This window comes from Strix uralensis, chromosome 14, assembly GCF_047716275.1.
Source record: "Strix uralensis isolate ZFMK-TIS-50842 chromosome 14, bStrUra1, whole genome shotgun sequence".
Lineage (NCBI taxonomy): Eukaryota > Metazoa > Chordata > Aves > Strigiformes > Strigidae > Strix > Strix uralensis.
Window position 1 is genome coordinate 20,202,187 of NC_133985.1, and position 24,906 is coordinate 20,227,092.

Sequence of the window (24,906 nt, forward strand, 5' to 3'; positions counted from 1 at the left end):
AGAGAAGGATGCCTCTGCCTGCTTGTCCCCAGCCATGAAGCTTCTGCACATCTACTCTCTGATTTTATACCATTACGATTGAGTGTAGAAACACATTTTGAGAAAGGAGAATAGCAAAGCAATTTATTTAAATTGCTCTCCCAGAGATCTGTGTTTGAAGGTCCTCATGCTAAAGGGGTTTGGAGAAGGGAAAGGGCACAGTGGGGCAGAACCCGTGTCCCTGCTCCCTCTGCCAGTTCTAATAGCTTTCCATTGCCTCACGCATGTTGCAGCTATCATTCTGCATGCTCCTGCAGAAAACGAGTATTTAAAACACATTCAAAATTAATCAAACAGCTAAAAGTGTTTAAATTATAAAAAATCCTTTCTTTTGTGAAAGATAGACAAAGATCTAGAGAAAAGTAAGAAAAATCTTACTTTGCAGAGGTTTCTATCCAGTTGAGTCTGAAAGGTTAGATTGAGCCTTTCAATTACTGGGTTTGAAGATACGTTGTTTTTCAGCATGTGTTCAGTTCCTTCCACAAAGCACGCCAATTCGTGGCCAGGCTGTTAAATGAAGAAGGCATTAGAAAAAGCTAGAGTTCATTTTGTGTTTATCTACAGAAAGAAGAAATAGGTATTCCTAGACGTGGCAACATGTCACAATTAAATGTAACATTTTGCATTCTATTGAAAACTGGTAGAAGAATTTAGGGGGGGTTGTAAAACACTCAATCATCATATATGCCATAAGAAACACCTGTCACATCTCTCAGAAACTGTAAAAGTAACCCCTCTGAAGGATACTTTCAGCTAATGCTGGATTTCACCATATCTGAGGAGGTTTACAAAAATGAAATAGTGTTGGATACACCTAGAGCTAAGCATCCGAGGCCTGACATCTCTGGCCCGGGTTCACTCAGTATTTAGGTACCCAACCATAAAACAAGGTCTTGCAGAGATTTTCAAAGCAAGAACCTGTATCTTTTGACTTGTAAGGCAAGCCCACAGAGGACTTTTGTCTGACTCCAGGCTTGGTTCTGATTGCACTGATAATGGGAGGACTTCTGCTTCCCTCCCCACTCGCTATTCATCAAGATCAGTTTTGCTGCTGCTAGTGTATTGAAATCTTCTTCATAACCGAAAGCAAAAGTTAGATAAGGAGCAAAATGAACAAACTTAAACTCAGTTAATACCAAACTTCTTTAACACCTACAATAGCTTAAAAAAAAAAGATTTACCTCAGCAATGGGAAGACATGAACATGACTGAAAATGAAAAGAGTGAGCGTTAAAATCCAGCATTGTTGGCATTCAACACAAAAGTACATTTTTGTTTAGTTTCATCATATTCTCAAAATCGTGTACTCACACTGACAGCTGTCTCCCTACATGGACAACTTACAGAACTTTCCCTCTGAAAGAATAACAAGTGAGGAATCAGTATTTATTATCAGCTACTTTACAAGCATGCATTTTTACAGAATTAAAGTGCTAAACAGCCACTTACAAGCAGACGTTCTGTATACCGGATAATTTCACGGACGCTGCAATTCTGCGCTTGCACAGAGAGCAGCAAACAAGAGAAGAGTATGTATGACAGCATGCTGGCATTCATGTGCAACTCAGTCTGATGGGTGACAGAAGAATAGGAGGACACTCCTTTTAATTGAGTCTTCACAAAATTCCCATTCTAATATGGAAAAACCCAATTATAAAACTGATACCGGGTGCCCACTATTTTTTCCCACTAGCTTGGACAGCATTTTAGAGAAATCAAACGTGGAATTGAGTCACCTACTGCAGTGACTTTTCTTTAGTACTGCGGAAATTCACAAATGCTCCTCAGAAGTGATTAATTTGAACATTATGATATTACACCCCAACAGGAAACAATGGTTAAAAATCTACGAAAGCATTTTTTTTTCAGATGTGGGGTTTGTCTCCTGTGCTTATGTAAATTATAGTTCCATGAAAGCAAAGAGACAATAATGTTCAGCATTGCCAAAGTTCCTGAGAAAACACACTGACAGGCTGCAAAGTGGCTTTCCCCTGGATTCAAAGCAGGACTTTCCTCAAAGAAAGTCAGTAATGTTGCAGAGGTTTGGTGAGCAGACAGACAGACGAAGTTGTGGAGCGGTGCCTGGAGAAGTTGTCATGCTGAATTACAGCTGCTGCATCCGGAGAGGGATCCCATAGTCCTTGACTGTGATCCCACCTCCACCGAGTGCAGGTGCAGGTTCAGATCGGGCCCTCCAGGTGCAAACACTGACTGCAATGTCGCACCCCGTCCCCTTCTAAGCAGAAAAGAGAGGATGCAAAAATAGTCCTAGGTGACCAAAATGCTATTAACTTGGAAATTGTCTTAGATGGAGTCTCCAGATTGGGTTGAATGTCTGCTAGAGCTTTCTCTGGCCACAGAGGTTTCCTTCTTTCCAAGTTGCATGCCTTGGCAGAGCAAGTGTCAGCCCTTCAGATTTCTTTTAGATGCCCAGTGTTGACTTTTAAGCTTCCCTCCTGTTACACCTTAAATCCTGTTATGCCTCGAAGATCTCCTCCAAAAGCTTGAGCCTTCTGCTGGTCAGCCTGGCTGAAGGATGAGCGCAATCCCGCTGGAAACCGTCCTGAAAAGAGAAAACATCAGGTTTCAATTTGCTGGTTTTTCTCTGGCATTTGCCTACCACCAAGGGATTTATCTGGCCGAGCACAGCTCCCCTGCCTGCCCGCACGCCAAGGGGAGCGGAGGAGGACCTGCCTGCTGCTCCTGCCCCTGCCTCGCTGCCTGCACACCGAGCACCAGCTCGGGGCTGGGGCGGATGCTCCCTGCCTTTTCTTTGAGGTTTGTCCCTGGGTGATTTAGTGTGAGGAGTGTACATCCCATTAGACAGATACAGCTTTGACGCAGGCCCCAGGGAATACCTAGAGAAAGCCAGAGATCCTCCCTTGGCAAGTGAAAGCTGGCAGCAGGCTACATTATGATCAACAGATGCACAAAAGTATGTTGCGGGGAGGGATGGCGTTCATGAGCCAGGCAGTGGCATCTTTCAAGGCACTAGGCGGTTAGAGAAGGGCTAAAATCATTGATCTGTGATCAAGAGCCTGGGATTTCCTGAAAAGCAATAAAGAGACTTCCGTGACAGGTAGGTCTCCCTTGAGGAAACAGCTTTGTGCTCAAGCAAAGCAATGGGTATGCTGCTCTCTGTTTCTTCAGCCAGCAAAGCCCCACAGCAAGAACTAGAACAATTAGGTCAAAGCATAAATTCCTGAAGGAAATAAATGATGTGTAACATTTGTGGGATGCTTGGTTTCTCCAATGCTTGAAAAAAATATTTTGCATGGCTTTAAAAGGAAAGAATACACAAGTGTCTTTGATTTAGCCAAGGTTGTGCAAGAAATATGGTAATGTGCCATGGGGACGTTTTCATGACAGCCAGGAGTTTCTACTGCTTCTTGTTTTTAAGAAAAATAGGTTCATTAGGAATCCCATTTTGCCCAATAGCTGCTATGCTCTGACTTTGCAAGGATTTTACAGAATCTGATATACTTAGCAGGGTCTCTAGGTCCTCTTCACCTCAGGAATGATGTCTCAATGCAGCTGCCGTGCTCTGTAAGCGAAAGCGATTGGTGGCGTAAATTGTATGCAAGATACATAATTAGGACCTTTCCATGCATGAGATGTAATTATGTTCAGTGGACAGTGAGCAGAGCAGGTAGCTTCTTCCCAGGCCTATAGCCTGAAAGCACAAGATCTGTATTTTTGTTACTGGTTGAAAATCAGAACGGCAGAGCTTCCAGAGCTGCTCCCTGAGCCTGCGGTTCCTCCTCTCAGCCTCTATCTGCCAGGGGTGCCAGCACTATCTCTACGTCTTTTCATTTCTATTTGATTGCTTCGTGAGATCTGTCTAATGTTGTTGTTGCTCCAGGGCAAGTAGGTCACCGTAGAAGCTCTATTCAGTTTACAGTGAATCAGATATCACCAGAAATCAAACTGTCAGAGAAAGAACTTTCCATGTATTGCTTAGAGCAGCAGTGGATCAGGCACAGAAGTGAGTGGCACCGGTTATGGCTTCTCTTTGGAGAGTTTAGGCTCTATTCTGGCATTTAGAGGCTGATTCAGAGACCACGGAAATTAATATTTGCTGCCATCCCAGCAAAAAGACCAGCTTTTTTTATATAATCTTTAAATATTTAGTTTTGATATTTTAAAAGTCTTCATTTTGATGACCAGCTGCAGCAACATATTTTCACAGATATGTTGTCATTTGTGTGTTAAATGCAATCAGCAGTTTATTTTTTTGTCCTCATGTCTAGGTATCTGATCTCCCTTTGTTCCTCTCCCTTAATCTCTCTTTCAGCAACACAGGCCAAAATGTAGAAAGGACATAGAGGTTCTTCAACGATCACTCAAAAAAACTGAAACAAATTCATAATAAATTCAGTAGCCAAATTGCAGTAGGTAGGAAGGCAACTGTGTGAGTCCACTTCCCTCTGAGGTCGCAAACCCCCAAGCATCAAAAGGCCGGCTGTCAAGGTGGGGAGCCACCAATGCTAAGTCTGGTCTTTCTGAGGGTTTTTGTCCCCTTTCAAGATTTCTGGCTGGAAAAATCAGAAGACAAAACAAAGAACTGAAACCCAGGATTTTTAATACAGGTCACCAGGCTGAAAGGTAGCGGCTGCATGAGCCCATAGAAACATCCCCTACATTGCCACTGGGAAACCTGAGTGGGGAAACTGGCTGTGGTCGGCCTGGGCCTGGACCATCCTTCAGCAGATCGTATATCCCCGCACTTCCTATCACTTCCTACACGCTAAAGGATGCAGTGGATGAGCAGAGGAAGGAAGGAGGCAGAGCTCCATCAGCCGGGGGTACTGCCAACACCAGGGCAGCACATCCGTTGGGTGTGCCTGGTTCATGATCACAACTTTCAAGTGACAGAATTGTTAAGATTCCAGCCCAGAACAGGTATTTGGAAAAGGTGAACACAAAAAACTCTCCCAGTATATTTCTGTAGTCTCCTACAGGCAGTTCCCTCTGGCTCCTCTGGAAATCCTCATCTAATATCCTGTACATTTTTGGTTTATGTGTAAATACTTTGGGATATATTCTCTTTTAATGCACCTATTCTGGTGATAGCTTGATTGAAAATGTTTCACAAACATCCAATTTCCAGATCAGTATTTTAACCCGGTTAGCATAAACCTCCAGATCTTCTGAGTTCTCATGAGAGAATTTGCATTCTCATTGAGAGAATTTGCATCCCACTGTAATGTTTCCAAGAAACTTTGTACAGTTTGGGTTTTTCTAATGTAGGAAGAAAGACTCCCTGTAGAAGAGAAACACCAAGATAACATATCAACTTGTTTTACATTTGCTGTGTAGATCAAGATGTAAGGGCTTGCAAAACCACAAATGAAGAGATGCTATTGATAGTTTAATTTTCCAGAGATAAGGTGGCTTGGAGTATTTTTTTTCCCTTTCTTTTAGATAAAGATGACATATGCTAGTGTAAAAAAAGGAAAATAGGGTCATTCTAATTCCTTCACGAAAGGGTAGACCACTGCATAGTAATAGTGAGATTGCCTATGACAGAAAGGTGTAAAATCCAGATGAACAGAGGGAACGTTTCACGTGACAGCTTGAAGAGGGCAGTGGCACCTCCTGATAGCTGCACACTGTGCTCTGTCCTAGCAGATGGACCACAGGATGTCCTCAGGACTCACATTAGCTTCTGTAGGTAATGAAGCTCCTACTACTTTCTGAAGAGTTTTAATTAATTGGAAACCATTTAAACTAGCCAACCAAAACTAGTGGTGCTCAGGAGCTGTGAGATGGAGGAGCACGCCTGAGAGAGACCTTCAGAGCTGCAAGTCATCCTTGTTTCATGCAACAGTACAGTCACCAGAGCTTTCCTGGGTTTTCTAGCAGGGGAGCCAAGCTTTCTGTGTTGCAATGATATTTAGCAAGAGCTGAGGCATCTAAAAGCAAAAAGCCCTGACAGCAACATGCCAGCCATGCTGGGTGTTGCACATATTGCAAGTGCATCTCAGTACCAACAGTCTCCAGAAGTAAGCAGAAGAAAGTGGGAATTGCCCACAAAGGTCACCAGTTCGCCTGTATTTTAAGGTTTTCCTGATGCCATTGCTCTCACTTCAATGTCCTCTTTTGTGAGCCTGACTGCTTTCACACCAGGAAAGAGACACACTGCAGAGCTCTCAGATTATAAGTCCACTCACCCTTCCTTGCTTATCCCACTGTGAGATTTCCCTCTCAGCACAGCACGCAGAGGAAGGTTGAACGTGCAGGACAGACAGACAGCGCAAGGCATTCACTCCGTGGCTGCGTTAGTGCCCTCCACCAGCCAGACCCGCACTGCAGCTTGTTTTTCATGCTGTAAGCATTGAAAAACCACCTGCAGACTGCTTGATTGAAAGATGGTAATCACAATTTAATAACAAAATAAGCACGGATATTGGTTCACACCTAGTTGCATGAGTAAGAATGGTTGGCCCTCTTCCATAAGAGTTGGCAGGATTTTCTATACTATGTGTAAAGTAGGCTACGTTCGTGCTAAAATGTTATTAGACATGGCGAATAGACCCGGTGAGCCGGTCCAATCCGTGAAGATGAACAACGTAAGTCCTGGTGCTTTTACAACTGATGAAGCCATGTAGGTGCCAGTCTTGAAGCAGCGGGTGTTGGCAGCAGGGCAGTCTCAGCTTGTGCTTCCCCAGTTGCGAGGTTCTTGTTTCTCCAGATGTTTCTCCTTGTGACCCAAGGTTACCCATTGCTTCCTCCATCACTCAAGAAAGTCTTCATATTCTTTGCAGAGATTTGGTGTTCTACAGTCCAGTAGCCGTAGTATTTCACCTATACTAAGAAAGGATTTCTTGATGTATCCAGCATTTTATATCTTACAGTGAAACCTCATATGTGACCTCTGAGACCCCCTTAAAAAGACCCTTTCCTTCTGCTGCATGTATGGCTCTTAACAGGTCGGTTGTTCCACTAGTGTCTGATTCTGGAGCTGTCACAGGATCTACAGTTTAGGAAAACTGCTTTGAAAAGCACTGTAACTACTTAAATTTCCCCTCACTGCATGGCTTAATTCCTTAGTCTGGAAGGAAACTTTACACACTACTTAACTAAGTTGGCAGTGATCGGTCTATGCATCATTATAGGAGCATATATAGGAAGAAGATGGCTTTAAAGGAAGCTGTTCTTGTGCAGTTTATATTCAATTTAGCAACTCAAACTTCTTCCCACTTGTCTCCTTGGATCTCACCATTTCTTCTGACTCTACCTTTTTCTTCACAGGTACAAGACAGGTATTGGCCTTCTTGGCTTACATGAATGCAATGTCTAGGAGAGAAATCTCTACTATAATAAAACAATGAGCTTCAGATAAACCAATGAGATACAAATCTTAATGTCTGCAAAGACGTCACCTACTCCTCTGTCTTAGAGTACAACAGAAAAAGAGAAACCGAGATGGGTGATCTCACCTTCCCCAAGATATGGACACACCAGGCAGGGATTCCCAAGGCGTGAGAAAGTGTCAGCCTGGCCCGGAGCCATCACAGGCAGGGCTTCAGCAGGCACTCAAACTGCTGGGAGTGAGCTCCTGCACGGGATGTCAACTGCACCCTGCCTGGGAGAAGGACTCAGGGACATTATGGGTGCCCAGCAGCAGTGGGGATGCAGAAACAGGGCGGTGAGGTAGCCCCCTCCTTGCCTCCTGGCCAGAGGGCAGTCCCAGCCTGCTCCCACCTCACTCCCCATGGGCATCACAAAGTTTCTCCCAGCACCAAAGACCTTCCTCCAGGTCAGGGCTGTTTTCCAGAAAAATAGCTTTTCACTGGGAAATTGGTTCCTGTTTCTTCTTTTTTTTCCAAAAGGGGAAATAAGCTGCTGTTATCTTTTTTTCCTTCCATAGCACTACACTGTGTATAAACTGGGAAAAACAGCTACACAGCCAGCACCTCATTAAGTAATATGGGGTGTTGTAAGAGCTGGAACACCATCGGCAACATGAAAGTCAAGCAATTACAGACTTACTTGAGGCATGACAGGTCTGAGTATGCTTTCATATTCCAGGCAAGAAAAACATAGAAATAGGTATCCCCGGTCCTTCTGGTCTCCCTTTGCATTTTTTACCAATTTTAGGATTTCCTGCATTTATCTTAGAAATGTGGGGCTCTGTGAGCATCTGTGAACAAGCTATCAAGCAGATGTCTTCTTCCACTCCAGCGTTCATGGTGCTGGGGAATGTGCCACCGATGGCAGGTCACTACAGCCACAGCACTGACAGAGGAGCTGGTCCGTATCCTAAGTTCTGTTGACACAGGGGATTTTTCTTTTTTGTAATTCAAGGACAAAATCACCAACATATGCAATCAGTGCCCTATACAAGGGATTTTAATCAGCTGTATTTTTGAATCAGGCTGTTTGCCTGCCAGGCAAGGCACTGTTTTAAACTCCCATCACCAGGTCCCCGAAGAGGATCCCTTAGAGATCTTAATTTCGATCAGTGGATAATGATACTGATAGTATCTCTAAAAATTAATGCATTTGATGTATCACAAAGAAAATCATTCAGAAGACATAAACCTGTCAAGTCTCTATGTGCATAAATCATAATTGCCATCCCTCATCTCCAAGACATGGGGCTGACCCCACCACTGGGCCTCATTCCTCGGTGACACAGCCACTCACTCACTACTTCAAAAGCAAGACTAAATTATTTATTGGGCTCTGTGTGCAGGGATCCACTGTGATCGATCACAGCAATGGGTACAACCGTACCACAAAGTGCTGTGCCCCAAAACCTGCTTGACCCAACCCTGCTGTGCCCGACCCAGCATCAGCCCGACCTGCTGTCACCCTCAAAACCCTCGTGCTCCAGCCTGGCGTTGCTTTGCCTCGCTCGTGGTTTGTCTATGAACGCTACCAGGGTGATACACTGATAAACCAGTGTGTCCAGGGCTTGCCTCCCACACTGCCAGGCAAGGGGACCCCAAAATCCCCTGCACGCTGCCCAGCGTGGGGCTGCTGTTGTGAAGGGACCATGTGCTGGTCTGGCAGCAAACCTGGACTCAGTGTTGAATGGAACAAGACAGAAAGAAGTTGCCTGGCAGCTCCAGCGAGTGGCACATGGCTATGCCCTGCCACGGACAAGGATGCCATCATGTGGCCAAAGCTTTTTATTCACTTGCCACTTTTCATGTTCTTATATTAAAAACTTCCTGCCCTCTGCTCCCTTTCTACACCAGGTAGCCCACAGCTCTCCCTGACAGCTCCTTCTGGCAGGTGTGTGTTACACAAGAGTTTTGTCCAAGTAAATCCTGGGCATCCGTCTCAAAACTGGTTTGACTGGATGAAGAACGTCAGGCAAAATCACCACAAAACTCCAACATGGGTCTCAGAGCTTTACACTCAGGGGAGCACTAAACAGACCAAACCTGGGCACTGTGAGGGCAGGATCATTCAGATACACAGCTTGTTGCAAACCTCATCAGTTTAATTAATTCATGGTGCATTTTACATAATGCAGGCAGATAAGCAACATCATTTATTTGCACTGAAAAACCAGTCTCCCCGAGTATTAACCCTGGAGACATTATACATCTAAAGAACATGTTTGATGTATATGTATTAAAACAGGTAACATGGAAAGCATGAATCCTTAAATGCAGCCAGCAACAAATACTTGTGTGAAGGCTCATCAATTTTATCCATACTGTTTTATCAAAAACAGTTCCCTGTGTTCTTTCCAAGCTCAAAGGCACTGTGAGCCTCCTCGCCTGCAAGTCCTGAGATGAAGTAACACCAGCTGTTTCTCCCACTTTTTAAGGCCAGTTCTGGGGGAAGCCACACTAATTCGGGTCCTAGTGAAGAGCAGCCCAAGGTTGGGGACCCCATTTCTGAGTGCTGCTCCAGACCCGAGTTTTTAGGCACTTTCTGCTGAGGTCTTCAAGTCTTGTCACCAATTCCTCCATTCATTCAGGGAAGAGGACGCAGGAGTTTCTCTTTCCTTCTCCTTTATGGAGGAAGGCTGCACAGCTGCTCCTGGTTGCCTTCAGAAACTTCTGTTGAGGACATCTGCTAAAACTGCTGTTGCTGGGCTTTTTCTTCTCCAGATGAAGATGAGGGGAACCACACATTTCCCAGAGGACAGTGTTGTCCCAGACTGTCCCCCTATGCCACATGTCACATGGGCTGTTATCCCTCAGCCTCTCCTGCCAGTGCCACCAGAGTCCTCTTGTCCCAGCAGAGCTGGTTCTTCCTGGTTTTTGGCATCAGAAGCTCCATGCTTAGAAAATAAAGCATGGAGATATTTAACAGCATAAACAAATAATCATGATGTAAAAGATCTTGGAATAATTGAAAGGCTGAGGTAGACCAAAGAGAGACCTGGGCCTGCCCCACTTGTCTCAGTGGGATTGCAGCAAAGAGCTGGGGGTCTGAAGCTGGCCCATGTAGTTTAGAGAATATTTTGGGATAAACTCTACATCCCTTAAAGAGACATCCTTTGGTGGTGGTCTCTCAAGGCTGCAAAGTGATGTCTGCAGGATTTGGCAGTTGGCAAGCTGGACTGTCATGTCAGGGAGATCAGAAGGTCTAACGAGATACCGCTAGCAGGTCCCTGGAGATCTACAGAAGGTGAGTAGGCAGCCATCTATACGCAGTGCAGACTTGCTTTATTGTTTTCTGAAGAAGAAGAGCAGCTTAATCTCTGAATTTACCATCCTCTTGTTTCCCAATTTAATTTATACCTCGGATAACAAACTGAAGTTGTTGAAGCCCTTTGCATTTTTTTCATGCTAATGTGATAAATTGTGGCAAACTGGAGAGTTCTGTGATGTAAAACACGAGTATCCGTTTGTACGGGTGGAGTCATCTATGTCTTTGATCCTGAAAGCAAGGTAGGATTTTGTGGGAATCCAGACCTTTCTTACACAAAAAGCACCTGCACACCCACCACACCTCCTCCTTTCCTAGTTCACAAAAAAGAGGAGCATTATACACAGCGTTGTACAAAAGACGCTCCCTTGGCTGATGTTGGGTGGGCTGCGTTTGGGTACGATCTCACCCATGTGGGTGAGGGAAGTAAGTTGTTCTCTTGACTCAGTGGGAAAAATGTCATCGGTGAAAAAGCCCAACACCGCCATGGGAATTATTAAGGTGCTCTTAGACAACAGAGATTTGATAAGAAAATGGTCTTTGGATTTGATTGAGCTGGTGCAGTTTTTGGAGTCCTCCAGGGACTAAGTCCGTGGCAGAAGAGAAAGCAGATGCTGTGGGTGCAGGACTGGAGTCTTCGGTCAGAGCAGCTGAGCCCTGACCAACACCACACTGCTGATTTGGCTCAGGAAAGTGGGAGACTTTCAGGTCTTCTTGGCGACACTTTTGAAATAAGAAAGAAGGAGGTTTATGAAGTACTGCAGAAAACAGCAAAGACTGCCAAGAATATTCTTGAGTATTTAACTGCTAAAAAAGTTTCTTTAATCAGGTATTTTTAATGCTGCTCCTTTATACAACCCTAGGTTTATGAGTGAAAGAGTAAAACTGTGAGTTGATAGTCAAGACACTTTGAAAGGGTTTAATTTTGGGTCTTTGTGGATGGATCAAGGGAGGAAAGGATACTGTGCAGGGATTTTAGTGAGAATGGTGTTTCAAAACTTATAAAATATTAGAGAATACTCTCAATTTTTCTTTTCTGATTCATACTAATCAAAACAATCACAACAATCGAAACAGATTGCAGTGAAATTCCAGGAGATCTGAAATGAAACCAAAATCCATCAGCACATCTATTTTCTGCTCCAAATCCCACAGACCCAAATTTGGGAAGTGTTTGACTGTTCAGATGTAGGTACCATGTAAGTTATCTGACTTTCAGAAGATCCATACAATTGCAACTCCATTTGATTCAAAGATTAATTCTCTAATTTTAATAAAGCTAGAGGGTCTTTATGAGCTGACCTGGAAGTTAAGGATTGGTCTCAGTTTGGTCTCTTTTCATTGCTTTGAGGGAAAGTTCATAGCCAAGAAACATGGCTGAACTCATTGGGAATCCTCGCACTGCATTGACCGTGATGCCCCTAAAAAAGACCTGTTGGGGATGGAGAAAGGTTAGAGCATAGGAATATACTGGCTATTATAAGAAGAAGAAGAAAACATTGAATGAAGTCATGGTGGGATTCTGAAGAACCAAATCTTGGTTTGCTCAGAAGATACGCTCTCACTGCCGGTCTTTGCTGAAGTCTGTGCTGGAGAACGGAAACGCAATGGCAAAAATCACTGGTTTGGTATCACTGTGCTCCATGCTTCCTGTGAACCCCCATCTGTGTCTGACAGCAAGAGCTACAAGAGGTAATGGGTAAAAAAATGGTCTCATGGCACTGGTGTAGAGCAGAAAGCAAGAAACCTAAAATGTCTTCCAGTGTTGTCCTACCTAGCTATGGTCCCTCCTTCCCTTTGCAGACATAAGCATATGGGGATTGTGCAAACCCCAGGGTAAAACAGGAAGGCTGTTGCTTTCATACAGCAAATTCTCTGACTCCTCGGGGTGGGTCTATGGGTGCAGGAGACATTAGGGAAGCAGAGAGGGAGCTGTGTGGCTGCGAGCCACCCCAGCCGATGTGGGCACTGTGCCATGTGGACTATTTTGCAGGTTTCACCTTTGAGCACAGAACGAATTTCTCAATCAACAGAAAACTAGAGTTACTCTGTACCTTGCTGAGAACTAGGTCTCACTACCAGTTTTGGGAAAAATATTTCATAGAATATATTCACATGTGGGTTCCTAAGTTCAAGCTTTGGTGCCCTTATGTATCCCAGCGTTTTCTTTCATTAAGATAATAAATATCCACAGCCAGGCTTCCTCATTTTGCTCAATATATATTTTTTGAAAAGATGCTGGCACTTAGAAGAGTGAAAGACCCTGTGGCTTTTAAGTGCTTGAACAGTAGAGTGCTTTCTGGAAAGTGGAGAGGGGCCCTTCTCGCTTCTGGCCTTGGCTTGTCTCCCTTTGAACCCCCCTGTGCTACAAACGCCGTTGCCTGGTATGTGCAAGGGTGTGCACAAACCACTCGCTCTGGGCTGAGCTTATTTACAAAATGATGGTTGGAGGGAGTATCTCGGCTGGCCTGTTTTTCATAAAATCACTCTGTTAACCACCCAGGCTAATCACTGTGGTCACTAATCTAAACACCAGAAGTTCAGAATAGACATGAAAAGTAACATCAGCGAAGCAAGCCCCCTTCCAGGCTTGACAAAGGCAAAGCTCCCACAGCTACTGTAAGAAAGCACAGAAGATCTCAGCTCCAAGACCAGAAGCCCGTAGATTTAAGTGTCTAACCAGTGTTTCCCCTGAAATACTGAACTCTGCTAAACATCACTGTATCTTGTATCCAATAAATCCAGTCCATGGTGCTGTCTTGTACAAGACAGTATCAAAATATGTTAACATAATTTAGGATGGAGTTTGCAACGTGAAATTGCAATATTGGGCTATTTAGGATATTACTTGATTTATTGGGGTGTTTTATTTTGTTAGGAAAGATGGAACTTTCTGGGAGGAAATTCAGATTTTTGCAGTACCCATAAAGTAACACAAGAGAGCCAAGTTAAATAATAATGATTTATGAAGAAAAGCCTGGAGGTATAAATTTTTCTCATCAGAATGAACACACCTGACTATGCAGAAAGAAGAAGGCTATATTTACTTTTTTTTGTGTCCATCGGGCAATTATTTTCAGCACTGCAAATGCTGTTCCTTTGTCCCAGAATTCAAACATCCAGACCTGGGTTTGGCATTTATCAGTTGTGTGTCTCCCAAGATATAAAAAGATTTTCTTTACGAGAGAAGGATCCAGTCTTATCATCAACTATTACTCAATCCTATTGCCTGCTTTGGTCCGGGTGCCAGGCACGATAGCAGAAAAACTGCAAGCAGCTCGGACCTCAAATGAAAAAAAACTAAGTGCCTGAATTAGTTGTTAATATTCAGGCAGGACAAGGAGGGTAGGGGGTGAGGATGAGGATGAGGAGAGAGGGATATCACATGGAAATTCCCTTTTCAGCTGCCCCATGTTTTACTGTGAAACTGCATGCCAAACACACGGGGCAGGTAGCCCACGTAGAGTCTGGGGCACCCTGACTGTCTTCTGACCGTCTGAGCGTGGTCTTTAGCATCTCTCCAGGTGCCTGTGCTTCCTGTGAATGTGGCTCTCTTCACTCAATGGCAAAAACCGAACCAGACGGCTGGCATAACATAGTGGCATGTTGGCAAACATTTAAATCACACTGACTTGTGATTTTGCAGGTTATTCTTCTTTTTGTAACTTGTTACTTTTCCCTCAGAATGTGAAAATTAACACTTTGGAGCTAAGAGCCCCCATGATGTTTTGATGACAACTTAAATACAGATTTATTGAGATATTGGAAGACGTCACTTCTCATAACCATGAGTTGGCAATGCAATAAAGCTGCAAACCCTGGTTCTCTGCCATCCACATTTAGCTGAGGCAAAGTTTGCAGGTAGAACAAACATTTTTTATTACACTAATAGACAAAGTCAGAAAAAGGAGATAAGGGGGTTTTTTTTGGCACACAGCCCTTATTCACGTTTGATACCAGTGCAATTCTGATTTAAGAAGGTTTTCAATCAACTCTATCTTGGTGCAGAATGAGGGTGGGCAGTGTGAAATGCAGCATCGGTTCCACCAAAGCATTGCTCAAGGCAACTAAAAGCACCCAGGGTGCCAGCATGGCCCCTGGAATCAGTTCCCATTGACTTCAGTGTCAATGAGAAACATTTGACCTCTGCATTTTGTAGAAGCAATCACAGAGGCAAGATTTTCTGCCTCTGATTTATGAGAAGTCAAATCATATTCACAATTAAATGCACTGACATGAAGTGTTATTTTAAGTTAATTACACCACCAGACTGTGACCCCCAGTCATTCATTTTTTCATTGCTGTATGGCACATTATTACTCTCACTATTATGATTTAGAAAGAATCTGCACTATAATTACCTACTGTCATTATTATAATTTAGCAGTAACTGGCTTCAGCTGTCTCTCAGTCCTGCAGATAGGTTTGTAACAGCCATTGTATTTCCCAGTGGAAAATTAAATGCCTAATACACAGATTTTACTTCAAATAACACTTACTTTTAAGCCCTCGTTCTGGTAGCTCTGCAAGATACAGTCAAGGGTCCCTTTGTATTTGTTTAAATAAACTCCATCTGCCTGAAGTCGACTTTTCACAACATCCATTGGAGTAGCAGTCCCCCAGGAAATGGCTCCTAGAAAAATGTAGAAGTATTTGAACAATTTCTTCTCTATATTTCCTTGGCCGCAGGTCAGTGAACTCAGAAATTCACTTCTCATCTACCACATCATATTCATGGCATTGTCATTTCAGGGCATTCACCCTGCTGAGGCACAGCAACGGTATTTCTGGGAGCAAAGTTCCCTGTTTCTGGAAGAAGCATTGAGATTTTGGGGGTTACGCTGGTAATCAAATGCAGGCAGCCCAGAAGGTGCTCCCCCAGGTGCAAATACATCTTCTGCCGTGATTCTGGTGCAGCCTGGACATGCTGTGGGAAGAGCCCGAGCTGCAGGGAGCTGCTGCTTTGGGCGATATCAGAAAAACTGGAGTCCTCAGATAATTCTGTTGAAAAGCAAAGTTTGAGCTGAGAATGCAAATAAGAGGCAAGTTCACCTCCTGAAACCAGGATTAGGTTCCACGCAGCTGAATACATCATAATTCCTATAAAAAAGCTGTCTATTTACATTGATTAGCCTGAAGCTGAGTGGGGTGGTTTGCTTCTCTGAAAAGGTCAGCATGCGACTTCGATACATGGCCCAGTTGGACAGACAAGAGTTTGTTTGGACCTGTGTGAGTGTTGGGGCGTGCTAGAGAAGCTGTCCAGGTGGGCCAGGGCTCTCTTTATTTGCAGAAGAAATGGAGAGAGCGTTTTGTAATCATTACCTGAGCTAAGGATTGATCTGCATTTAGGGGTCTGCAATTTAGAAATGGCCAAGAAATGGGGAGCGGCTGTAGGGGTGACACATGTAGGTATGGTGGGGGACGCATGTGCCAGTCTTACAGGCAGGTGTACACAGGAAAAAAAGAAGAAGAATAACAGTCAACTCTGCGTCTGCTGCGTGCGAGTAAGGTGCACACCCTCCTGGTGGGCAGCCAACAGGTTGAAGTCCTCTTCTGGAGGCATTCTTGGCGCCGTGTATCACTGGCTGTGTGGTACACAGACTGCCGTGAGACATCCCAGGAGATGAAGGCGCTGGCTGTTTTCCTTCTCGCTGACATTGAGCCCGATGAAGATCTGATAACACGACTTCCATGAAGTTTGTCAAGTCATAAAGTGCAGCCATGGTGCCAGGGGACCTGGCCCTGGGGGAGGAAGGTCATTCAGCCCCACATCCTCTCCTGGTGACCAGGAGGATGTGGCGGCCCCTGAGCCACCCCCGTAATCTGCCCTGGGAACTGGCCTGTCCTTGTTTTACCAGTGTTGTGGGGAAAAAAGGGTGCTTACCTGCTACACCCCCTGCCAGCCAGATGGAGGAGGGATTAGGGGAAATGCATCCATCTGGGGTAATCCAGCCACAGAAAAATGTGTAAGGGATGAAATAGAGGCAGTACCCAGGAACATCTCTCAGAAGCATTGCTCCCGCGCCTCGGTACATTCCTGCTATACCCTCTTTCTTTAGCACTGTCCTAAAGCAGTGAATTGGGCCTCGGTACACAGGAAATCCAGGAACTGTGGGCTGTAGTTTAATGTTGGCTGCAAAAAAAAGATACAGTCATTATAATAGCTATATTGCTACAGAACTCCTCTCAAAAGCCCGCTGCCATTGAACAGAAATCACTGCCATACATTTTCTTTTGCTGAGATCAGTATGTAGCATGGGAAATAAAGTTCTAAGAAAGAGGACTTAGGTCCATTTTTAAAAGACGTTTAGACACTTCAGGAGAGTTTTTTCTTAGATACATTGCATGCCTCCCAATAGGTATGTGCTCAGTGAGATTTCCAACCAAGTTTAAGGCTCCGTGCCCAATTTTCACGGATTTTAACCACATCTGGTGCCAAGCCTTGACATCTTCAGAGTCTGGCCCTTCCCACGTAGACCAAGTTGCTTTTGGAAAGGGCATTAGGTTGCTAAGCTGCATGGAGGCTTTTTAAAAATGGACATAATACTATTTTATCAAAGCAATATAAAAATGTCAATATTTCACAGTTAAACAGCACAACTGTAATCATGAGGAAGGTGTTGAACTGCTGAAATCCAAGCTGTTCAGCTCTGAAGCTGCGCCGTCTCTTCCGTTGGCTCTGCCCGTGCTCTGGTGGGGTTTGCTCTGTGTTGGCAGCCTGCGAGGAAGTTCAGCCGCCGACTCGAGCAGAAGCAGCTCCTTCTGCCTGTGGCTTCTGGAGAGGTTACAGCTGCCCACTGCCATCCTGCCAGCATCCCCTCCTGACCTGTCTTGCCTGCGCCTGAGTCCCTGTAGCCCTGCCCTGAATAAGCCAGTGGTTTTCAAAGGCACATGTGAAATTTTTGCTTTTGAACAGTGGGTGGAATAACAGAGAGGGACTTATGGGCAAATACATGTGGGACTGAGAGTGTGCAGCAGTAGATGGGGAGCTGGCATTATCGCTGGCAGCCGTGGTGCTGCTGGTGGGATCTCCAGGGGACCCGACAGCCCGGGGACTCACTGCTCCTGCCCCACAGCCGTGTGGGGAAAGTGACTCCTGTGGCTCCTGGTCCTGAGCAGACCTGCCCCTGTGCTCATTACAGATCCCAATCAGCTGGAAATGCCAGCAGAGATTTGATCAATGTCACTGATAACCGTCCCCGCCTTGAGCTGAGCAGGATGGGGTCCATTCTGAGGCGGAAGGAAGCATTTTTAGCTCAATTCATACCATAGAATCATAGCATACCAGGTGGGAAGGGACCTCAGGGATCATTTGGTCCAACCTTTTTTGGCGAAAGCATGGTCTAGACAAAATAGCCCAGCACCCTGTCCAGCTGAATCTTAAAAGTGTCCAATGTTGGGGAATTGCAGCGGCCCAAGGCAGCAGAGAGCTGGCCCTTGAAGCAAAGTTGTCCTAAAGCTCTCAGTAAACACCGAGGACTGGCAGAGAAGGCAAAAAGAAACTCTTGCTTCCTACCTTTGATGTACGGCTGCGTTTGCATCTGTAGCCTTATCTTTACCAGGTCCACAGGAGAACCGATGCCCACAGAGACGAACCCTGCCACCATGCTGGCCAGAGCCACGTCGGCAAGGGCCGGCGCACGGGCTGGGTCGCCGTGGCGGAGCTGGCTGAGGAGCCGCTGCGTGTTGCTGAAGACACCGAACACCACGGAGCTGTAGACGGCGATGCTGGCCAGCGGGAAGGACATGCCTTTGAAGAAGCCAGCCACCTACCCGGGGAAGGGAGCTGGAGTTAAGAGAGTGAGTGGGACTGAGCAGCATAAACCCCAACTTGTCTATCAGGCCAGAAATGCAAATCCAAGTACCAGATGTTCCCTGGACCCAACCGTTCACATATGCTGAGCAAATGAAAATTAATTCATGCCGCTAAAGACTTTTAAAGATTGTGCAGAATGCAGGATATGCTGAAAGCACAGGAACCCACGTAAGAGTCCCTCTTACGGCCAGCTTCTGTCCTGGCATCACCAAAGTCAGCAAAATACCTCCAGGAGAGCTTTGCCAGCAGGCACGGGCAAAAGAGCCACTGCGGATGTAACACCCTGTCCCATGTGGAGACATGGGCAGTGTCATTTATCACTCCATGCCAGGGATCTGTCTTTTCCCTATAGAAATAACCACGAGAGTTACCTAGAGTTAAGCAAGAGAAGGCTGTAGGTATTTGCAGGCTCAATTGCACCAGCTTTATTGGTCTTCATATAACTGCTAGTGCCAACAGTGATCTTGTAGAATTGCTTTATGTATTTATCTATTTATCTATTGGCATTTTCTACCAGCGCATTTTAAGTAAGATAAAGTACTTACAGACTCATTTCTGTACACAGTAAGAACACAGTTGAGTGTATTTCCATACCCTTGTCCAGCTTGCAAACGGGTCTGCAAAATACATTCGTGAAATGCAATTAAAATCCCATGCTTCCAGCCCAGTGAAAGCTCAGGCTACGTAAACAATGTGTACTTTGCTTTGAGAGAGAATCCTTCCTTAGTTCTAAAGAAAACAGAGCAATAAAGTAAGATATATATGATCCACCCCCCTTGAACTTTGCCAGAAGCAGGCCTAAACGGGACCTCAGAGGTCTGAAGCTTTCTGCAACATCTGGAATCGATGGCTGTCAAATTGCTCTCGAGTCCCAACCAGCTACCCTGGCCCAGCACAGCGTCACAGCAGACTGCTGGTGTGCGGTGTTGTCATTGGCAAGTTCATGATTTATGTGGAAATTGGAGAGTGGTGTGGTCTCCTCTGTCTGGGGATCTCAGTGGAGGTTGGGACGCGTTGCTGAAGGATGGAGAGGAGAGCTCCCCTAGGAGGCTTCCAAGGCCCTTCTGATCCAAGGTGGATTTTAAGACAGAAATACTAAATGGAGCCAAAATAATTCAGCTCCATCTCAGAAATTCTGCATGCTTCACTCAAAAATACATTTTTACATCATTTCCAACAAAGACATTTTGTTTCTGGAAAGCAATGATTATACGCCTTCCAAAAAATGCCAACAACAGCTGGAAGAGATGGCGTGTAAGTCATGACAAAGTCCGTATGATTCAACATGCTTTCCCCCTCTCACATATCTATAGATAAATATATATATGCACACATATGTTTAGATCATCTTTCACTCAAGCTGCTCACAGGTTTGTAATAAAAAAATCCTAACAAGTGATGCATTTTTGGGGCTTAGAGGTGTGTGAGGAAATGGACCCCCTGTTCACTTCACAGGACCTGGGGCTTCAGCAACTGATCTTGGCTGAAGCCAGAGCTGATTTTTTATAGGAAGACACTCGCACGTGCTCTATCGGGGATGTTTTTAGGGAACAGGGACAGTATTTTTTGTCATATCCATCAGCATTGCTGCTAGCAGGAATGACAAAATGAAGCTTGGAGGGACAATGCCAACCTGTGCTGGAGGGACAGTGCCCAGTCCCGACTTACACCAGGGTGAAGCAGGAAATCTGTTTGGGAATTTAAACCCCAAAGGAGTGAATGTTCTCCAGAGTTCGTGCTTGGGGAGGGCTTTTGGGCAGCAAACAGCAGGTTGAGTGGCACAATCACTTGGCCCAGGGCCCTGCAAGAGCCTCTCCAGTGGGGTGCCCCTGCAGGACGCTGGCTGGGGAGCGAGAAGAACCGAAGCCTGGGCTCACCCCTCACCCCGGGGCTGCTCTGTGCAGCCGTCTGCCCGCACCAAGCATCGCTCCACACCTGGCTGAAGGCCATGGAAGGCGGCAGCAAAAGCAGAATATTTACTATAAACAAGCTGGTACGTGAAGATGCTGGCTACGGCTCATGCAGCACGCGTTGTGCAACGCAGGCAGGCCCGGGCCGTGGGTGCAGACCGGTGCTCCGCATGACTCACACTGGGGGTACAGGGACTGGGGGGACCGGTGAGGAGGCTGGCTGCACCCCGAGCAGCCCAGGACAGGGACACTGCAGTGCACAGCCCTGCCTTCCCTCCTGGCTTCACCTGAACGCTTAGCTCAGACATTTCCATTTTGCCTCCATGGGCTTGTTTTTTTTTCTTTTACACAGTAACCAGGTATTCAGAGGTTCAAGTTAATACATTTTTTGAGTAACTGAGGGCAACCGAGTGTCCTCACAAACTGCTCCTCGCACACATGCCCCTTAGCTAAGCTGTTAACCCCCAGCACTGAAATCCCTGCTGGCATCTCTGTCAACTGATACCAGTATGGATATTCCTCAGGAAAATTCTCCGTTCTGTTACATTTTAATTAGTACAATACTGCTCTCGGGTGACACCCAGAAACTGAAGAAACTTCTGGGGAAATGAATGCAATGTGAAGGATGAAAAGTGAGTAAATGTAAAACTAGAGTTTTGCAAGGCCATGGAAAAAACAGATGCTTGGGTTTGATGGAAGCTGCGACGCTGGGAAGGCGCCAGCTGAAGGAGAGGGTCTGCTCGATGGGAGCTGTGGTGTGGCTACCACATACCCCATCCAACCTCACATTCCATCCTGCCTCCTCCTCCAGGTGGGAAAGGATCCCCCATCCCCTGAACACTGCAAATGCCGCTGAGCTGCCCCTTTGCTGGCTTAGTGCTGCATAAAAACTCTCCTTTCCACTTCCCTTCCCCTAAATTTGCAAAGTTAACAAGTCTGCCTACTTGGTATTCCCAGGCAATGTCCAAAGCCAAGGGCAACAGAGGGGTCAGCCTGACAGTTGTTTTTGTAAGCACTGAAGGATGGGCTCACTCTTTCTTGGCACCCAGAAACTCGATGCTTCCCAGCAGGATCCTCTCTCAGTTGTTGCCAAACTCCCCCCAACCTGGCAATGACACCCCGATGGCCGGCCTGAGATGGGGATTGCCTTGGCAACCCTGGGCAGAGCCTGCCTGTGCTGCCTGTGCCCTGGCCCTGCCCATCGCCGGGATGCTGTGGGCAGCCTTGCAGCTCCTCCTGCGTGGGGTCTGCACCCATCCTCGATGGAGATGCTCCCGGGGCTGCCATCCCTGTAGCAGCTCAGAAAGGATAGGGCTGGCAGGCCATCTCCTGATCCCCAGAGAGCCGGCTGTGTGCAAGGGGATGGCTGGGGAAGGGATGTGGTGTGGGTCACACTGGACCCTGCCTCCTCTCCATCACCCTCCAAGATGCAAACAGGCCCACTGGCTCTTGGGTTTGCCACATCTAACAGCCCTGCCTGGTGCCAGCAACAAGGCTTGGACCGGACCAGAGCACGTGGGCAGAGCGGTTGAAGCAATGAAAGCTGGCCAGAGAAGCCTTTCACACTACAAAAAGAGAAGGGAACAGGATCTTCCTTTATATCTCTGCATCTGTAAGGATGGGCAACTTGGTGGGTTGGGCTGTACTGGTGTGTGCATGGGCTTGTCTGCATCATGCTAGCAAATATCTTCTTACATCTCTAAAACCTTCATTCTGAGGAATAATTGTCTTGAAGGAGGAGTATATATTGCATCACATAGCCCTGGGATAACAATTTCAGCACACTGCCCTTCCAGCATTGCCAACACTAGGAAGACACATAAAAATGTGCCTGCAACAAAATAAATATAGTTCCTCTGCTGCCCTTTGAATACTTGTCTGTGGCAAAGTTCAATAAAACATCGGCAGAACTGTTTGGTAAACCATACGTTAAGTAAAGACAGGTTTAATTTTCAGCATTAATCCTCACTGGAGGAACTTGCACGTATCAGCCAGTTCTTTTAGTTTCTCATTCAAAATGAGCATCGGGCAGGAAGAAGGTCTATGAAAACATTTCTACCCAGGCTAAATTCCCCCTTGGGGTGGCAGGAGAACTGAAGGTCCTTTGAAACATCATCTACGGAGAGGCCACCTCCCCGTCGGTGGGGTTTTGGGTGGTGATGTGAGAGCATGGTTCAACCTTGTTTTACCTTGATCGTGTCCAGGGGGTGGCCCACAACCACGCTGGCAGCTCCTGGGGATGAAAGCAAAGTATTACACAAAACATTGAAGAAGCTTTTGTGATGGGACAGGAAGAAATGGGTTTATAGGGGGGGAGACATTTCCATAGAAGCAGTTGTACTGGCCCCAGCCAGAGCCAGGTAGAAGCTGGGCGGAAATGCTTGCACATCTTTCCTTGAATACTCTCCATCAACGTCACCTCTGAGCAAGAGGAGAAGGTGTTGTATTTGCATGTCCTGTCCATGAACAACCCCTCTTGCTCTCTTGTAAGCTCATAAAATCTTTTAGCTTCAAAATTATGAGATTCAGGTTAGACACAAGGAAATGCTTTCTCCTGGCTCAGACAGAGATGCCCTAGAGCTGACTGCTGATGGGAACTGTGAACCTCCATCCTTTGCCATTTTAAGAGCAGTTTGTAGAGATACCTGCCAGGGATGATTCTGATAAAGAGGATCCTGCTCTGTATCAATCTCTACAGTCCCATCCAGCCTCATTCCCTGTGGCTTTCTGGAAGAAACCAGCCCATTCCCCATTACCATCCTGCCCACGCCGCTCACTGCCAGAAGCCCCCGTGGCAGGGCAGAGCACGGCTCGGTTTCCCCCTCCTCTGGGAGAACGGAGCGACCCACGTGCCGTGGCCAGGATATGGTTTTACATGCTTGTTGCAAACAACACTGGCAGTTTTTAGGGTGTTTGTGGAGATAATTTGTGCTGCTTCCCCATCTGCAAGTCTCCGTGTAAACCAGTGTCCCCAAGTGCTTTAGAGACTACATGAAATTTCTCACTTGTAGTAGATATGGGATGATAAAACCATCGTGTCCTTGATGAACACATTAAGACTTTACTCAGAAATGTGTTATAAAATACCCCTTCTCCTCCTGGACCTTAACCTGAGACCGGTGGTCCAGTGCTATGCATGAGAACTGGCCGCTGCCACTGACCCTGAGTGCTGGTGGCTGTTCACCCCCAGACGTCCCGCCCCATTCCCGGGGGTGTGCGGCGGTAGCACAGGGTCAGCGGGGAGCGACTGTGTCCTGCACAGCCTCCGCAGGCTGCAACGATCCAGAAACCAGCTGCTCGCGTAACCTTTTGGCAGAGGTTCTGGGTTTTTTAGTCACCTAACCTATCAACCTCGTCTGGCTGGTCAGGGTCCGTGACCCATCTCACACCCCCTTCCTGAGCCTGGCCTGAGCAGCAGCCTGAGCAGAGCTCTGGTCTGCGGTGGCCAGTGCCGCAGTTGCCCCTGTGGCCCTGCAGCCCCCCCAGCAGTGGGGCAGCTTCACCGGGCACCCCGTCAGCTGTTAAACCCAGGGGGAACTTTCAGTTTTGTAAGACATACTGTATTACTGGCACCTCTACAAATGCTCACCTTGCCTTTTCTGTTATGGTATCTCTTTTCCTGGAGTTTGTGATCCGTGTTTTCAGCAGACTGGATCAATACCCCCCTCTGCCCAGCATCGCCGCCCTGGCCGTCAGCCTGTTTGCCATGTCGGGATCGCAGGGTCAAGGCCAAGCGGTGCCTCACCCGGGGGTGTGCGCGGCCGGGGGGATCCCGGGTTGGCTACTGCGAGCCCCAGCTACTCCCCTCCGAGCCCAGCGGTGCTTCCAGCCGTGAGAGCAGGGGAGGGAGAGCCGGGGGTGTGCGGCATCACACCTACCGATACTTCAATTTTAAGTATTCTGCCCGTGGAAATCGGATTAAACTGCACTTCTGAGCCAAAGCGAAGCAAACGGTGCGTCCGCCGGTACGAGCACGCCGGTGGGAGGCACAGACCGTAGGTGACACGGAGGATTTTATTCCCACGCACGCTCCTGTCCCCCCTTCGCTGCCTTTCCCACCCTCCCACCCCCCCTTAACGCACGGCACCACCACTTACCGCCCACCCAGCCCGCCGCGAAGTCCTGCAGCTGGAGGCTGCCCATGATGAGCCGTCGACCCTGTCCCGCCGGCGGGGCAGGGGGTCCCCACCGAGAAAAGGGGTCCCCACGGGAAGGGAGGTCCCCACGGGGCAGCGGTCCCTACCGGGAGGGGGGTCCCCACGGGGCAGGGGGTCCCCACGGGGCAGCGATCCTCAACGGGAAGGGGGTCCCCACGGGAAAGGGGGGTCCCCACGAGGGGCGGGTCCCCAACGGGAAGGGGGTCCCCACTGAGCAGGGGGTCCCCGCCGGGCCACGCTCCCCGCGCAGCCCCGCCGCCCGCCGCAGCCTCTCCCGGCCGCGGTGACATCACGCACCGGGGCTTAAAGGCGCCGCGCAGGGGCCGGCGGCGGGGAGACACCCGGGCCCGGGGAAGGGGGGGTG

The 24,906-nt window shown here is 47.0% G+C and overlaps 1 protein-coding gene across 7 annotated transcripts; it reads right to left on the bottom strand.

Annotated features, from left to right (window-relative positions):
* Nucleotides 1-2,432: 2,432 nt before the first annotated feature.
* Nucleotides 2,433-24,853, bottom strand: SLC25A48 (solute carrier family 25 member 48). Of its 7 annotated transcripts, none has more exons than XM_074884153.1 (8): nucleotides 24,483-24,847; nucleotides 22,575-22,618; nucleotides 19,070-19,092; nucleotides 18,176-18,428; nucleotides 16,544-16,792; nucleotides 15,159-15,292; nucleotides 11,962-12,091; nucleotides 11,249-11,382 (listed from the first exon to the last, which is right to left on the bottom strand). In XM_074884153.1, exons 1-7 carry the CDS (start codon nucleotides 24,830-24,832, stop codon nucleotides 11,969-11,971), a joined length of 1,176 nt encoding a protein of 391 aa, XP_074740254.1. In that variant the 5' UTR covers nucleotides 24,833-24,847; the 3' UTR covers nucleotides 11,249-11,382; nucleotides 11,962-11,968. The 7 variants fall into 7 exon arrangements, with proteins under 7 accessions (XP_074740255.1, XP_074740252.1, XP_074740256.1 ...); XM_074884157.1 differs by having other exon boundaries at nucleotides 19,021-19,092; nucleotides 24,483-24,755; XM_074884154.1 differs by lacking the exons at nucleotides 11,249-11,382; nucleotides 11,962-12,091 and adding an exon at nucleotides 2,433-2,602 and having other exon boundaries at nucleotides 24,483-24,850.
* Nucleotides 24,854-24,906: the final 53 nt, after the last annotated feature.

Bases quoted from the DNA above. Each gene is read 5' to 3' on its own strand.
- SLC25A48 (XM_074884151.1), bottom strand. From the start codon at position 24,832: ATGTCACCGCGGCCGGGAGAGGCTGCGGCGGGCGGCGGGGCTGCGCGG. The intron at 18,429-19,069 runs GTATGGAAATAC...TTCCCCGGGTAG, and splicing joins CGTTTGCAAGCTGGACAAGG to GTGGCTGGCTTCTTCAAAGG. The intron at 15,293-16,543 runs GTAAGCACCCTT...ACATTTTTCTAG, and splicing joins GCTGGCAGGGGGTGTAGCAG to GAGCCATTTCCTGGGGGACT.